The sequence below is a fragment of the Bombina bombina genome, chromosome 7, assembly GCF_027579735.1.
Source record: "Bombina bombina isolate aBomBom1 chromosome 7, aBomBom1.pri, whole genome shotgun sequence".
NCBI classification, from domain to species: Eukaryota; Metazoa; Chordata; class Amphibia; order Anura; family Bombinatoridae; genus Bombina; species Bombina bombina.
The window spans coordinates 33267036-33285788 of record NC_069505.1 but is presented as its reverse complement, the minus strand read 5'-3'; the positions used below and the strand labels follow the sequence as shown (position 1 = coordinate 33285788).

Genomic DNA, 18753 nt, shown 5'->3' with positions numbered 1-18753 from the left:
AGCACAGGAATAGACAACGTGCAAAATAACTCAGAATCCTGAAAGGGATATTCTAGTAATGTAAAAATAAATTGCTCTATTTTGTTCCATTATTTTATTTTAAAGACAATGACCTTGTTTCTAACAAGTTAAACACAAAGTAAGGCCCCCAGGTGCAGCGCCCTCCCACTCCTGAGAAGGACATGGCTGGTAAGCCAATCAGGAGAAGAATACATATGTATTCTCCAATCACCATGCATGTGCTGCCAGGTATTCAGCCGCATTTGTTTACAAGTAAAATATTTCAATGACAAATTATTTTTACACTAGAAATCTCCCCTTAAGGATTAAACTCGGGTGTAGAAAGATTACCACATTACTCTATGCTGATGATTTATCAGTGCCGATAGCTATTACTGGCAGGAATATTCCATTAGTGATTAAGATATTACAAGAGTTTAGTGCATTCTCAGGTTACAAAGTAAACGCACTTAAGTCAGAAACAAAGATTCGTACCATCTGCACCATATTAAAGAGGCGAAAGCCGCCTTTGTTTATCTGGGGATTAAATTGTCAAAAGATAGTAATGAGTGGTATGACCTTAATTATGTACCAATTCTTTCAAAAATCAAACATGACCTAAATACTTGGGCTAAATTTCATTTAACATTATCTGGCAAAATTAACCTGATTAAAAATGGTGATTTTTCCAAAGCTTCTTTACTTAATGCAAAATATGCCAATTGTAATATGCTAGAAAGACCTAAAATCACTCAGATATTTGTACAGTTCATTGGCGGGGGGGAGGCCATTGCGCTTAATAAACTTTCACTTCCCAGACCTGATGGTGGATTGGCGTTCCCAGACATAGAGATCTATAACTTAGTAAGTGTGTCAAAAATTGCATTAGATTGGCTAACGGGTGCAGACTATTCTGCAGAATTGTACCGGGAAGAAACCGTAGTTTGGCCATACTCCCTGAAAGCACTCCTACACTGTAATCTTGTCAAATGTCCAACCAAAATCAAACAGTTGGCAGCCATCTATAACGTAATCCAGGCCTGGCACAAAAAACTACACATCAATCATACATTTTCAAAATACATGACTATAGTGGGCAAGCCGAACTTCACCCCGGCTTTAAATTCTAATTTTTTTAATAAATGGGCGCAAAAGGGCTTAATATACTTTGATCAGCTGAGAGAAAGGGGATCTGGCTCCTGTCGATCACTGCATGACCTAACCCAAGAATTCGGGAATCCAATAAGGACTTCGTCCCCTTCTTTCACGCTCGACACTTTCTGCATGACTTTCCATATGAGCCTGTAGATGAACTTGCGTGGAAAACCCTGGAGCCCGCCTTAAACTTCTTTAAAGCAGGGCGATACAATATAAACATTCTATATAAAATAGTTATGAGCACAAAAGGGCGTGATAAGGTCCCGGTAGAAATTATATATAAAAGTTTTACGTTGGCAGATTTATCAACACTCTCTACCTCTTGGAGAGAATCCCACACCAAAATTATAAATAGAACATATATTACACCAAGTATGAAAGCGAAATGGGATAATGTACTCTATGTCAGAAATGTAAAGTACACAACGCAGATTTCAAACGCTGCTTCTGGGGCTGTCCTAAGGTCAGGAAATTCTGGCATAAAGTCAATTATTGGGTAAACAAAATGAATCATATCCAGCTCCAACTCTCGGAGAAACACATTTTTTCCCATAGATGGGCACAAAGAAGGTATTTATATAAATACACTCGGCAATTAAACACTGTAATAATGGTGGGCAGATGACTGATTTTGGAAAGGCCCCTAACATGTCAGAATTTAGCCACAAACTTAAAAAATCAGCTGATCATGGAGCAGATGGACACCTCAGTAAATACAGAGCAAAAAATTAAACATTTCTTGGTTAAAGGGACACCGAACCCAAATTTTTTTCCCCCTCTCTTGTACCCGCTTGTTATCCTCACTCCTCTCTCATGTACCCGCTTGTTAAAGGGACATTGAACCCAAATTTTTTCTTTTGTGATTCAGATAGAGCATGAAATTTTAAGCAACTTTGTCATTTACTCCTATTATCAATTTTTCTCCGTTCTCTTGCTATCTTTATTTGAAAATAAGGCATCTAAGCTTTTTTTGGTTCAGAACTCTAGAAAGCACTTTTTTTATTGGTGGATGAATTTATCCACCAATCAGCAAGGACAACCCTAGGTTGTTCACCTAAAATGGGCCGGCATCTAAACTTACATTCTTGCATTTCAAATAAAGATAGCAAGAGAATGAAGAAAATTTGATAATAGAAGTAAATTAGAAAGTTGCTTAAAATGTCATGCTCTATCTGAATCACAAAAGAAAAATTTTGGGTTCAGTGTCCCTTTAAATGGCTGAATGTCATTATCAGTCTCCCTGAAGAAACCCAATTGTAGCTAATCGCACCTTTCCGGCGTACAGAGACGGTAGCGAGTCTTTTTTTTTTTTTTCTTCCCGCTTCTCCCTCCCTTTCTTCTTTTCTCGATATATACTCTAGTGTGACCATATTACAAGTGCTAAAAGCTCCCCAACTCAGGTACAAATATCATTAATTTACTGCCTAGAGATGTATAAAGTAGTAAATTATGGCTAGAACGCTACTCTTGATGTCGGACGGGCTGTCCTCATATACATACTTTTTTTTTTACTTTTTTTTTTGTCTTTTGACAAAGAAATCTCCCCTTAAACTTTATTAGCTGCTGGTTAATTATACACAGCAGAGAACAACCTTAGACTAAGGAAGATATGATTAGTTAAAACCCCAGATTTTTACCAATTCACAGGGTCCAAAGAAAAATAAAATGGTTGACCCCTGCATCAGTGGCATTGTACAAGGGATACTGGGAATAGTGGTGCCTGTGCACTCATCAGAACTACAGTTGTGCAATGCCAGTGGCACCCTTTCAACTACAGCTGGGACGGGGTGGAGACTGGCAATACAGGGCTCATAAATCTCAGCACCAAGCCCAGTTTGTGAAGTGTCACCTAGTACACAGGTCAATGGTACATCTGAGACCCTCATTTGAGAGAGTGGAATTTCTTCCTTTATTTGAGTGTGTGGTTTAGCCGGTGTTTAGTGTATTTGGGTTCCTCAGTAGCTCCAACAGACACTGTTGGACATGTCCCTACAAGTGTTACATTACGTGTGTTAGGTCTTACTGTGTGGAAATATCACATTTACACTTGGCATTTATAAAAAGGACCATGACCCCTCATGATGGATCTCACCTGTGGGAAGACAGATGCCTGGGTGGTCTCAGGAACAGGTGGGACAGGAGTTGCCGGAGATACCACTTCTACTTTACGTTTCTATGAAGGAGCAAAAAGAGTTAAGAAAAAAAAAACATAAGTTATGTGCAGATGGAAGAGAAAACAAAAAAAACTTATGAAGAAAAGTGACAAAGGTCAGAAGAGAGTATTTACCGGTACAGGGAGAGATTTCCCTCCTGCAGAGGCAGCAGTGGGAGGCAAGATCAGTTCTGGTATCTTCCTCTGTATGGAAAGAAAAGGTGGTGTAAAAAGACTCATTCCATTACCCTCCCATAGGAAGAAAACATTGGTTCTGCTTTTCCCTGTAGTGGGAGAGGAACTTGGTCATCAAAATAAAGTTAATGTTTGATATCCTGTCTGTCATTCCTCATGGGTGGGGCTAAGTCAGATAAGAGTTTTAAGTGGGACTTTTAAACTTGTCTGCATTACAGTGAATAGGTGGTAAGAGTGTCACTGTCACCTTACAAGGACTGAGAAAATCCACTCTTATGGCACGAGGGTCTAAACCAGGGATGGGGAACCTTGGTCCTCCAGATGTTTCAGAACTACATTTCCCATGATGCTCAACTGTACTTCAGAGTGCCTAAGCATCATGGGTAATGTAGTTCTAAAACATCAAGAGTGCCAAGGTTCTCCATCCCTGGTCTAAACCTTAATTAGCAGTCTTGTTATCACTAATATGGTCTAAGCTTCCAGTCTCTGTCTCAAGTGGTCCTCCAATCACTCACCACCTCCCTCTCCGGTGAATTGGGTCTTGATCCAGAGAGGCCATTTTTTGTTGGTGTTTTTGCTTCCTTTTTTGGAAACTGAATCTTCTTAAGATCCAACCGATCATGAGTAACCCACTCATCTAACCGCTTATTAACTAGGATGGGTGTGAGAGGAAAAATGGGGAGTAAAGTTTCAGGAAGGGAACATTTAGTGACAAAAAAAAATAAAAATAAAATGTACAATATACAAAGTAACTTGTCCAAAACAGAGAGGTCATTGGTCTGTACAGTACCAGGTGACTATCATCTGACAGGACCCCCCCCCCTTCCCAACAGAGAAGCGTATGTAACTTACAGTCTATATAATGCACATAGAAGAGTTTCTTCCCCGTCAGGTCCTTGACACTGAGAATTTCAGCCAGTGCTAGAAAAGAAGAAAGAAAACAAAAGTTAAGAGTTTTTTTGTTTTGTTTTTTTAACAGTTGAGTCCACCCCTAAAGTTCCTCAGAGAATCAAAACTGCCGAAAGGTATTGAATCCCTGTTACAAATGTCAAATTTATTTATTTATTTTATTTAATGTTTTGGGGGATTTTAAAAAAAAAATGAAATGTAAGAACATAAACGTAACTAAATTCTACAGCTCTAGACAGAAACGCTTTTGGACTTGGAGCAGATACAACAACAAATGTAAAATCTCATGTAAACAACCACTGTGTAGCTGCAGTCTCCAGAAATCAAATTTATTTTTATGTTGATGTCTATAGGCGAATGTTACTTACTAAATTTGCTGTCCATTAAAACAATAAGGTTGCACATCAGTGTTACATATTGTAGCCTAAACATCCAGAATATGACCACACAAATCAGGGTGGGTACAAATCAATCATTTAAAAAAATTAAAAAAAGGATCAGATTTTTTTTATTTAACCCCTTAATGAGCAGTGACATTACGTCGCTGGTCTTGCTATAGGGATTATTTTTTCAACAGCACGGTCGGCAAGACCTGTGCTATTATTAGCAGACAAACAAATAAGGGGTTAAATCAGATTTTAATAGGATCTTTTAAAATATATATTTTTTTTTATGAAGAAATCTATCTAAATATAGATTCAAAATCACATTTTTTGGTTTTGTAGTTCCCAAAACCGTGAATTTGTGTCAGCAGAAATAACCTGCCCCTTCTTCACAGCAAAATGTTATAAAAATAAACATGCATCATTAATAGACCTTTAAAGGGACATACTTTTTTTTCGGTCGTGATTCAGGTAGAGCATAACATTTTCAGATTTACTTCTATTATCAGATGTGCTTCATTCTTTTGGTATCCTTTGTTGAAGAGCAACGCTCTACTGTGAGGCCTAGCTAAACATATTGGGTGAGACCGTGACATACAGCTAGATCACAGTAGTGCATTGCTTCTGAGCCTACCTATGTAAGCTTTTCAACAATGGATACCAAGAGAACAAATCAAGTTATATACGAGAAGTAAATAAGAAAGCTGTTTAACACTGCATGTTCATTCTAAATCATGAAAGTTTAATTTGGACTTTACTGTTCCTTTAATGCCATCGCTCCCCAGCAAATCTATGTACACAGAATCAACCCCATACTAAGTTTCAAGAAGCTCACTGAATAGAAGATGGTTTGGAGTGGATTAGATCTGCACAAGGACCTAAGTGTGAGGAAGGAAGGGCAAGCAGTAAAAATAAAATATGATGTTAATATTTTAGTTAAATACAACTATTTAAATTGTTAAAGGGACATTGTACATTAGATTTTTGTTTGCATAAATGTTTTTTAACAATGTATAGTTTTGCCTATTTTTTAATATTGTGCTGAGTTTTAGACGCCTAACCAAGCCCCACAGTTTTAGATGTATACTGATGTCTACAGAGTTCTGCTGCTTCTGGTTAAGTAATGGGTCTTTTCATATGCAGGGAAGGGGGGTGGGGGCGTGTCTTCTCTTCCTGTTTTCCCAGCTCCTTTCAGTGGGTGTCCCAGCCTAACCTCATCAACAGAGCTAAACTGTGAGCTTCTAAGAATGCTTTATAAAAAGGTTTTTACTGGATTTTAGATCAGCATCTGTGCTTATCCTCTTTATAGTAGTGTATCACATGCAGTTATATGAATATTGGTGTATACTGTCCCTTTAATATTAAAGGTAATCATTTTTCAAAATAATATGAACCTATTGATCTATGTAATGATATATAACCAAATCAGAATCTTCTGATACAGCTGTAGTAGTTTAAGTGAATTTATAAAATACACTGTTTTCTTTTATGGCAGTCTTGCAGCACATGCCCAATGCAGGATAATCACAGGATCTAGGCAAGGCCTCCGATTGGCTGTGCTGTACACTGCCTCCGATTGGCTGTGCTGTAAAAGGGAACCCATGTTACAAAAAATAGCTGCAGCAGGGGGCCAGTTGGTGAACAGGGGTACTATGCTCCAATGGTGAGTGCTACATTTGTTTACACTGTGTTTTAAAAATACACTTGTAGGCCATAACGGATCACACAAAACTACCAAACACCAGAAGAAAAAGATCACCCAGACCTACCGGATCACCTAGAAATCACCCAGTTCGTGGGTTACAAAGGTATTTCCAACTTAGAAGGTGTTCAGAATACGAAGGAGTTGGCCATACAGTGTTAAGCAGCCAGATAATAATTATACAGTGTTAAGCAGCCAGATAATTATACAGTGTTAAGCAGCCAGATAATTATACAGTGTTAAGCAGCCAGATAATAATTATACAGTGTTAAGCAGCCAGATAATAATTATACAGTGTTAAGCAGCCAGATAATTATACAGTGTTAAGCAGCCAGATAATAATTATACAGTGTTAAGCAGCCAGATAATAATTATACAGTGTTAAGCAGACAGATAATAATTATACAGTGTTAAGCAGACAGATAATAATTATACAGTGTTAAGCAGACAGATAATTATACAGTGTTAAGCAGACAGATAATTATACAGTGTTAAGCAGCCAGATAATAATTATACAGTGTTAAGCAGCCAGATAATAATGTAATATAGGGAAGTGTGTGGACAAATCAGTTGGGAGCCAGAGCTAACATTTTGGAGCTAAAGCAGATATCAACTAGCAGAGGTAAATAACCTTACAAAGAGGCCTGGTATCGCGAGACGGCAGCAAACACTGCAGTGCTTAACCCAGTTTCACCTTTACATGCAGAGTGCACCAGATCAGCAAACACACAATGATCTCTGCAAGAAATCCCATAACACCCCCTGTGATTCTAACATCAGCAAACACACAATGATCTCTGCAAGAAATCCCATAACACCCCCTGTGATTCTAACATCAGCAAACACACAATGATCTCTGCAAGAAATCCTATAACACCCCCATGTGATTCTAACATCAGCAAACACACAATGATCTCTGCAAGAAATCCCATAACACCCCCTGTGATTTTAACATCAGCAAACACACAATGACCTCTGCAAGAAATCCCATAACACCCCCTGTGATTCTAACATCAGCAAATACACAATGATCTCTGCAAGAAATCCTATAACACCCCCTGTGATTCTAACATCAGCAAACACACAATGATCTCTGCAAGAAATCCTACAACACCCCCTGTGATTCTAACATCAGCAAACACACAATGATCTCTGCAAGAAATCCCATAACACCCCCTGTGATTCTAACATCAGCAAACACACAATGATCTCTGCAAGAAATCCCATAACACCCCCTGTGATTCTAACATCAGCAAACACACAATGATCTCTGCAAGAAATCCTATAACACCCCCTGTGATTCTACAGCTACACTCACAGAATCACCACTCACACTAACATCAGCAAACACACAATGATCTCTGCAAGAAATCCCATAACACCCCCTGTGATTCTACAGCTACACTCACGGAATCACCACTCACAATGATCTCTGCAAGAAATCCCATAAAACCTCTGTGATTCTACAGCTACACTCACAGAATCACCACTCACACTAACATCAGCAAACACACAATGATCTCTGCAAGAAATCCTATAACACCCCCTGTGATTCTAACATCAGAAAACACACAATGATCTCTGCAAGAAATCCCATAACACCCCCTGTGATTCTAACATCAGCAAACACACAATGATCTCTGCAAGAAATCCCATAACACCCCCTGTGATTCTACAGCTACACTCACAGAATCACCACTCACACTAACATCAGCAAACACACAATGATCTCTGCAAGAAATCCCATAACACCCCCTGTGATTCTACAGCTACACTCACGGAATCACCACTCACAATGATCTCTGCAAGAAATCCCATAACACCCCCTGTGATTCTACAGCTACACTCACGGAATCACCACTCACACTAACATCAGCAAACACACAATGATCTCTGCAAGAAATCCCATAACACCCTCTGTGATTCTAACATCAGCAAACACACAATGATCTCTGCAAGAAATCCTATAACACCCCCTGTGATTCTAACATCAGCAAACACACAATGATCTCTGCAAGAAATCCCATAACACCCCCTGTGATTCTAACATCAGCAAACACACAATGACCTCTGCAAGAAATCCCATAACACCCCCTGTGATTCTAACATCAGCAAACACACAATGATCTCTGCAAGAAATCCCATAACACCCCCTGTGATTCTAACATCAGCAAACACACAATGATCTCTGCAAGAAATCCCATAACACCCCCTGTGATTCTAACATCAGCAAACACACAATGATCTCTGCAAGAAATCCTATAACACCCCCTGTGATTCTACAGCTACACTCACAGAATCACCACTCACACTAACATCAGCAAACACACAATGATCTCTGCAAGAAATCCCATAACACCCCCTGTGATTCTACAGCTACACTCACGGAATCACCACTCACAATGATCTCTGCAAGAAATCCCATAAAACCTCTGTGATTCTACAGCTACACTCACAGAATCACCACTCACACTAACATCAGCAAACACACAATGATCTCTGCAAGAAATACTATAACACCCCCTGTGATTCTAACATCAGCAAACACACAATGATCTCTGCAAGAAATCCCATAACACCCCCTGTGATTCTAACATCAGCAAACACACAATAATCTCTGCAAGAAATCCCATAACACCCCCTGTGATTCTAACATCAGCAAACACACAATGATCTCTGCAAGAAATCCCATAACACCCCCTGTGATTCTACAGCTACACTCACAGAATCACCACTCACATTAACATCAGCAAACACACAATGATCTCTGCAAGAAATCCCATAACACCCCCTGTGATTCTACAGCTACACTCACAGAATCACCACTCACATTAACATCAGCAAACACACAATGATCTCTGCAAGAAATCCCATAACACCCCCTGTGATTCTACAGCTACACTCACAGAATCACCACTCACATTAACATCAGCAAACACACAATGATCTCTGCAAGAAATCCCATAACACCCCCTGTGATTCTACAGCTACACTCACGGAATCACCACTCACAATGATCTCTGCAAGAAATCCCATAACACCCCCTGTGATTCTACAGCTACACTCACGGAATCACCACTCACACTAACATCAGCAAACACACAATGACCCCTGCAAGAAATCCTATAACACCCCCTGTGATTCTAACATCAGCAAACACACAATGATCTCTGCAAGAAATCCCATAACACCCCCTGTGATTCTAACATCAGTAAACACACAATGATCTCTGCAAGAAATCCCATAACACCCTCTGTGATTCTACAGCTACACTCACGGAATCACCACTCACAATGATCTCTGCAAGAAATCCCATAAAACCCCCTGTGATTCTACAGCTACACTAACAGAATCACCACTCACACTAACATCAGCAAACACACAATGATCTCTGCAAGAAATCCCATAAAACCTCTGTGATTCTACAGCTACACTCACAGAATCACCACTCACACTAACATCAGCAAACACACAATGATCTCTGCAAGAAATCCCATAACACCCCCTGTGATTCTACAGCTACACTCACAGAATTCACCACTCACACTAACATCAGCAAACACACAATGATCTCTGCAAGAAATCCTATAACACCCCCTGTGATTCTAACATCAGCAAACACACAATGATCTCTGCAAGAAATCCCATAACACCCCCTGTGATTCTAACATCAGCAAACACACAATGATCACTGCAAGAAATCCCATAACACCCCCTGTGATTCTAACATCAGCAAACACACAATGATCTCTGCAAGAAATCCCATAACACCCCCTGTGATTCTAACATCAGCAAACACACAATGATCTCTGCAAGAAATCCCATAACACCCCCTGTGATTCTAACATCAGCAAACACACAATGATCTCTGCAAAAAATCCCATAACACCCCCTGTGATTCTAACATCAGCAAACACACAATGATCTCTGCAAGAAATCCCATAACACCCCCTGTGATTCTACAGCTACACTCACAGAATCACCACTCACACTAACATCAGCAAACACACAATGATCTCTGCAAGAAATCCCATAACACCCCCTGTGATTCTACAGCTACACTCACGGAATCACCACTCACAATGATCTCTGCAAGAAATCCCATAAAACCCCCTGTGATTCTACAGCTACACTCACAGAATCACCACTCACACTAACATCAGCAAACACACAATGATCTCTGCAAGAAATCCCATAACACCCCCTGTGATTCTACAGCTACACTCACGGAATCACCACTCACAATGATCTCTGCAAGAAATCCCATAACACCCCCTGTGATTCTACAGCTACACTCACGGAATCACCACTCACACTAACATCAGCAAACACACAATGATCTCTGCAAGAAATCCTATAACACCCCCTGTGATTCTAACATCAGTAAACACACAATGATCTCTGCAAGAAATCCCATAACACCCTCTGTGATTCTACAGCTACACTCACGGAATCACCACTCACAATGATCTCTGCAAGAAATCCCATAAAACCCCCTGTGATTCTACAGCTACACTCACAGAATCACCACTCACACTAACATCAGCAAACACATAATGATCTATGCAAGAAATCCCATAACACCCCCTGTGATTCTACAGCTACACTCACAGAATCACCGCTCACAATGATCTCTGCAAGAAATCCCATAAAACCCCCTGTGATTCTACAGCTACACTCACAGAATCACCACTCACACTAACATCAGCAAACACACAATGATCTCTGCAAGAAATCCTATAACACCCCCTGTGATTCTAACATCAGCAAACACACAATGATCTCTGCAAGAAATCCCATAACACCCCCTGTGATTCTAACATCAGCAAACACACAATGATCTCTGCAAGATATCCCATAACACCCCCTGTGATTTTAACATCAGCAAACACACAATGATCTCTGCAAGAAATCCTATAACACCCCCTGTGATTCTAACATCAGCAAACACACAATGATCTCTGCAAGAAATCCCATAACACCCCCTGTGATTCTAACATCAGCAAACACACAATGATCTCTGCAAGATATCCCATAACACCCCCTGTGATTTTAACATCAGCAAACACACAATGATCTCTGCAAGAAATCCTATAACACCCCCTGTGATTCTAACATCAGAAAACACACAATGATCTCTGCAAGAAATCCTATAACACCCCCTGTGATTCTAACATCAGCAAACACACAATGATCTCTGCAAGAAATCCCATAACACCCCGTGATTCTAACATCAGCAAACACACAATGATCTCTGCAAGAAATCCCATAACACCCCCTGTGATTCTACAGCTACACTCACAGAATCACCACTCACACTAACATCAGCAAACACACAATGATCTCTGCAAGAAATCCCATAACACCCCCTGTGATTCTACTAACATCAGCAAACACACAATGATCTCTGCAAGAAATCCCATAACACCCCCTGTGATTCTAACATCAGCAAACACACAATGATCTCTGCAAGAAATCCTACAACACCCCCTGTGATTCTACAGCTACACTTATAGAATCACCACTCACACTAACATCAGCAAACACACAATGATCTCTGCAAGAAATCCCATAACACCCCCTGTGATTCTAACATCAGCAAACACACAATGATCTCTGCAAGAAATCCCATAACACCCCCTGTGATTCTACAGCTACACTCACATAATCACCACTCACACTAACATCAGCAAACACACAATGATCTCTGCAAGAAATCCCATAACACCCCCTGTGATTCTAACATCAGCAAACACACAATGATCTCTGCAAGAAATCCTATAACACCCCCATGTGATTCTAACATCAGCAAACACACAATGATCTCTGCAAGAAATCCTACAACACCCCCTGTGATTCTACAGCTACACTTACAGAATCACCACTCACACTAACATCAGCAAACACACAATGATCTCTGCAAGAAATCCCATAACACCCCCTGTGATTCTAACATCAGCAAACACACAATGATCTCTGCAAGAAATCCCATAACACCCCCTGTGATTCTAACATCAGCAAACACACAATGATCTCTGCAAGAAATCCCATAACACCCCCTGTGATTCTAACATCAGAAAACACACAATGATCTCTGCAAGAAATCCCACAACACCCCCTGTGATTCTAACATCAGCAAATACACAATGATCTCTGCAAGAAATCCCATAACACCCCCTGTGATTCTAACATCAGCAAACACACAATGACCCCTGCAAGAAATCCTATAACACCCCCTGTGATTCTACAGCTACACTCACGGAATCACCACTCACAATGATCTCTGCAAGAAATCCCATAACACCCCCTGTGATTCTACAGCTACACTCACGGAATCACCACTCACAATGATCTCTGCAAGTAATCCCATAACACCCCCTGTGATTCTACAGCTACACTCACAGAATCACCACTCACACTAACATCAGCAAACACACAATGATCTCTGCAAGAAATCCCATAACACCCCCTGTGATTCTACAGCTACACTCACAGAATCACCACTCACACTAACATCAGCAAACACACAATGATCTCTGCAAGAAATCCTATAACACCCCCTGTGATTCTAACATCAGCAAACACACAATGACCCCTGCAAGAAATCCTATAACACCCCCTGTGATTCTACAGCTACACTCACAGAATCACCACTCACAATGATCTCTGCAAGAAATCCCATAACACCCCCTGTGATTCTACAGCTACACTCACGGAATCACCACTCACAATGATCTCTGCAAGAAATCCCATAACACCCCCTCTGATTCTACAGCTACACTCACGGAATCACCACTCACAATGATCTCTGCAAGAAATCCCATAACACCCCCTGTGATTCTACAGCTACACTCACGGAATCACCACTCACAATTATCTCTGCAAGAAATCCCATAACACCCCCTGTGATTCTACAGCTACACTCACAGAATCACCACTCACACTAACATCAGCAAACACACAATGATCTCTGCAAGAAATCCCATAACACCCCCTGTGATTCTACAGCTACACTCACAGAATTCACCACTCACACTAACATCAGCAAACACACAATGATCTCTGCAAGAAATCCCATAACACCCCCTGTGAGTCTACAGCTACACTCACGGAATCACCACTCACAATGATCTCTGCAAGAAATCCCATAAAACCCCCTGTGATTCTACAGCTACACTCACGGAATCACCAATCACACTAACATCAGCAAACACACAATGATCTCTGTAAGAAAACCCATAACACCCCCTGTGATTCTACAGCTACACTCACAGAATCACCACTCACATTAACATCAGCAAACACACAATGATCTCTGCAAGAAATCCCATAACACCCCCTGTGATTCTACAGCTACACTCACGGAATCACCACTCACAATTATCTCTGCAAGTAATCCCATAACACCCCCTGTGATTCTACAGCTACACTCACAGAATCACCACTCACACTAACATCAGCAAACACACAATGATCTCTGTAAGAAAACCCATAACACCCCCTGTGATTCTACAGCTACACTCACAGAATCACCACTCACATTAACATCAGCAAACACACAATGATCTCTGCAAGAAATCCCATAACACCCCCTGTGATTCTACAGCTACACTCACAGAATCACCACTCACACTAACATCAGCAAACACACAATGATCTCTGCAAGAAATCTCATAACACCCCCCTGTTCTACCCAACGGGTCTATTACTACAAAGCATATACTTACGCCATTCCACCTCATTGTCCTGATTCTTCCGCAGGACAGGAAGCCGACAGCCCTCTACAATCTCTGCCTGAAAAGAAGGTGACAAAACAGTGTAAAAATCAACAGAAAATTTACTGCCAGGTGACACCATAAACTCGCAGTCAAATAAGGAACCGAATGAGAAATAACTGCTAACTAAATCAGGAGGTCCAATAACTCTTGTTCTACACCATTAAAATCATTCATATATCAGTATTATGTATATATATTATAGAGCAGAATGTACTTTGTATCCTCATTCACTACAGCATCACACATCATCTGACTAAGCTACCCTAGCACTGCGCATGCGCTTTGTCTCAGATGTTATGTGAGGTTGTAGGGAATTAGGATTCAAAGTACGTGTGCCAATTTGTTACCTCTGCCATTACATTATATTGTCCCATAATAAACCCTATTTCTTCTATTCTGAACCTCTGTTCCCTCTGCTTAATGTCAAACTCTTTTTCTGCACCGTCAGAATAAGCTACCCTAAAACTGCATGTGCTGCCTGAGGTCACAGCATTCCAGACATATTTGTGATACAAATTTGGAATGCAGTGACATAAAATAGCGCATGCACAGTGCTAGGGTAGCTTACTGTGACAGGATATTCTTAAAGGCACATCATAATAATTCACGACATATACACAAAAGCACCCACACGCACAACATATACACAAAAGCACGCATTCACGACATATACAAACAGACACACAACATATACACACAGAAGCACATACATATGACATTTACACATAAGCACACACAACATATAAACACACACCATATACACAGAAGCACATACATACGCCATACACAACATATATACAGAATCACATGCGTACGACATACAACATATACACACACACACACACCATATACACAGAAGCACATACATACGACATACATACAGAATCACATGCATACGACATACACATGACATATATACACACACAACATATACACAGAAGCACATACATACGACATATACACACAACATATATATATATATATATATATATATATACAGAAGCACATATACACGACAAACACACACATAAATATATAAAAAGAAGCACAATACTACATATACACACACACAGCATATACACAGAAGACAGAAGCACATACATACGACATACACACAACATATATATATATACACACAGAAGCACATATACACGACAAACACACACATAAATATATAAAAAGAAGCACAATACTACATATACACACACACCATATACACAGAAGACAGAAGCACATACATACATACAACATATATACAGAATCACATGCGTACGACATACACATGACATATATACAACATTTACACACACAGCATATACACAGATGCACATACGACATATACGCACACCATATATACACACAACATACACAGAAGCACATAAACACGACAAACACACACAAATATATAAAAAGAAGCACAATACTACATATAAAGTAACAGATGCATATAAAGTAATACACAACATATACACAAACTAATATAAGCATGATACTACATATATAAAGTAATACACACGACATATACACACTAGTTACTAGCAATGCTAGGGTATCTTACTGTGACAGGACATTCTTAAGGGCACATCATAATAATTCACAGCATATACAGTACATAGAAGCACATACACACGACATATACACACACGACATATACACACACGACATATACACACACGACATATACACACAAGCACATACACACACGACATATACACACAAGCACATACACACACGACATATACACACAAGCACATACACACACGACATATACACACAAGCACATACACACACGACATATACACACAAGCACATACACACAACATATACACACACACGACATATACACACACACGACATATACACACACAACATATACACACAAGCACATACACACACGACATATACACACACGACATATACACACAAGCACATACACGACATATACACACAAGCACATACAACATATACACACAAGCACATACAACATATACACACAAGCACATACAACATATACACACAAGCACATACAACATATACACACAAGCACATACAACATATACACACACACACAACATATACACAGAAGCACATACATACATACAACATATACACACACCACATTTACACAGAAGCACATACATGCAACATATACACGCACAACATATACACACACCATTTACACAGAAGCACACATACAACATACACACACAACATATACACACAAGCACACATACGACAAACACAGAAGCACATACATACAATATACACACACAACATATACACAGCAGCACATACATACGATATATACACACACACCATATACACAGAAGCACATACATACGACATATACACACACACACCATATACACAGAAGCACATACATACGACATATACACACACACACCATATACACAGAAGCACATACATACGACATATACACACACACACCATATACACAGAAGCACATACATACGACATATACACACACACACCATATACACAGAAGCACATACATACGACATATACAAACACACACCATATACACAGAAGCACATACATGCAACATATACACACACACACCATATACACAGAAGCACATACATACGACATATACACACACACCATATACACGACATATACACACACACACCATATACACAGAAGCACATACATACGACATATACACACACACACACACACCATATACACAGAAGCACATACATACGACATATACACACACACACACCATATACACAGAAGCACATACATACGACATATACACACACACCACATACACAGAAGCACATACGACATACACACACACACCACATACACAGAAGCACATACGACATACACACACACACCACATTTACACAGAAGCACATACGACATACACACACCACATTTACACAGAAGCACATACGACATACACACACCACATTTACACAGAAGCACATACGACATACACACACAACATATACACAGAAGCACATGCATACGACAAACACACATAAATATATCAAAAGAAACATAATATTACATATACAGTGACAGATGCATATAAAGTGATACACAACATATACACACACTAATAAAGCACGATACTACATATATCAAGTCATACACATGGTCATGACATATAAACACACAAGTTACTAGGCGTGATCTTCTGCTTTTAGATGTGACTCAAAGACTTGATGTTTTAACCTGAAAGGGTGCCAGCTATACTTCTTCGTGATTGCAATATACACACACTAGTAACATGTACAAAGAAGCACATGATACTACATATATGAAGTAATACACATACACGTGACACATACACACTAGTAACATGTACAAAGAAGCACATGATACTACATATATAAAGTAATACACATACACGTGACACACACACACTAGTAACATGTACACAGAAGCATGACACTACATATATAAAGTAATACACATGACACACACTAGTAACATGTACACATAAGCATGACACTACATATATAAAGTAATACACATACACACTAGTAACATGTACACATAAGCATGACACTACATATATAAAGTAATACACATGACACACACTAGTAACATGTACACATAAGCATGACACTACATATATAAAGTAATACACATGACACACACTAGTAACATGTACACATAAGCATGACACTACATATATAAAGTAATACACATGACACACACTAGTAACATGTACACATAAGCATGACACTACATATATAAAGTAATACACATGACACACACTAGTAACATGTACACATAAGCATGACACTACATATATAAAGTAATACACATGACACACACTAGTAACATGTACACAGAAGCATGACACTACATATATAAAGTAATACACATGACACACACTAGTAACATGTACACAGAAGAACATGATACTACATATATAAAGTAATACACATACACACTAGGAACATGTACACAGAAGCACATGATACTACATATATAAAGTAATACACATACACACTAGTAACATGTACACAGGGGCACATACTACATATATAAAGTAATACACATGAAACACTATCAAAATGTACACAAAAGCATGATACTACATATATAAAGTAATACACATACACATGACATATACACACACTAGTAACATGTACACAGAAGCATGACACTACATATATAAAGTAATACGCATGACACACACTAGTAACATGTACACAAAAGCATGATACTACATATATAAAGTAATACACATACACATGACATATACACACACTAGTAACATGTACACAAAAGCACATACTACATAAATAAAGTAATACACATACACATGACATATACACACACACTAGTAACATGTACACAGGGGCACATACTACATATATAAAGTAATACACATGACACACACTAGCAAAATGTACACAAAAGCATGATACTACATATATAAAGTAATACACATACACATGACACATACACACACACTAGTAACATGTACAC

The 18753-nt window shown here is 39.3% G+C and overlaps 1 protein-coding gene across 2 annotated transcripts in view; it reads right to left on the bottom strand.

Annotated features, from left to right (window-relative positions):
* The window catches only part of KAT5 (lysine acetyltransferase 5), a 57836-nt gene that overhangs the window by 36944 nt on the left and 2139 nt on the right, over positions 1 to 18753 (bottom strand). For both annotated transcript variants that reach the window (XM_053720014.1, XM_053720013.1), the window contains exons 2-6: positions 14227 to 14293; positions 4358 to 4426; positions 4021 to 4157; positions 3446 to 3514; positions 3251 to 3331 (exon numbers count right to left, since the gene is read on the bottom strand). In XM_053720014.1, coding sequence (XP_053575989.1) covers positions 3251 to 3331; positions 3446 to 3514; positions 4021 to 4157; positions 4358 to 4426; positions 14227 to 14293 — 423 coding nt within the window. The remainder of the gene's footprint in view (positions 1 to 3250; positions 3332 to 3445; positions 3515 to 4020; positions 4158 to 4357; positions 4427 to 14226; positions 14294 to 18753) is intronic.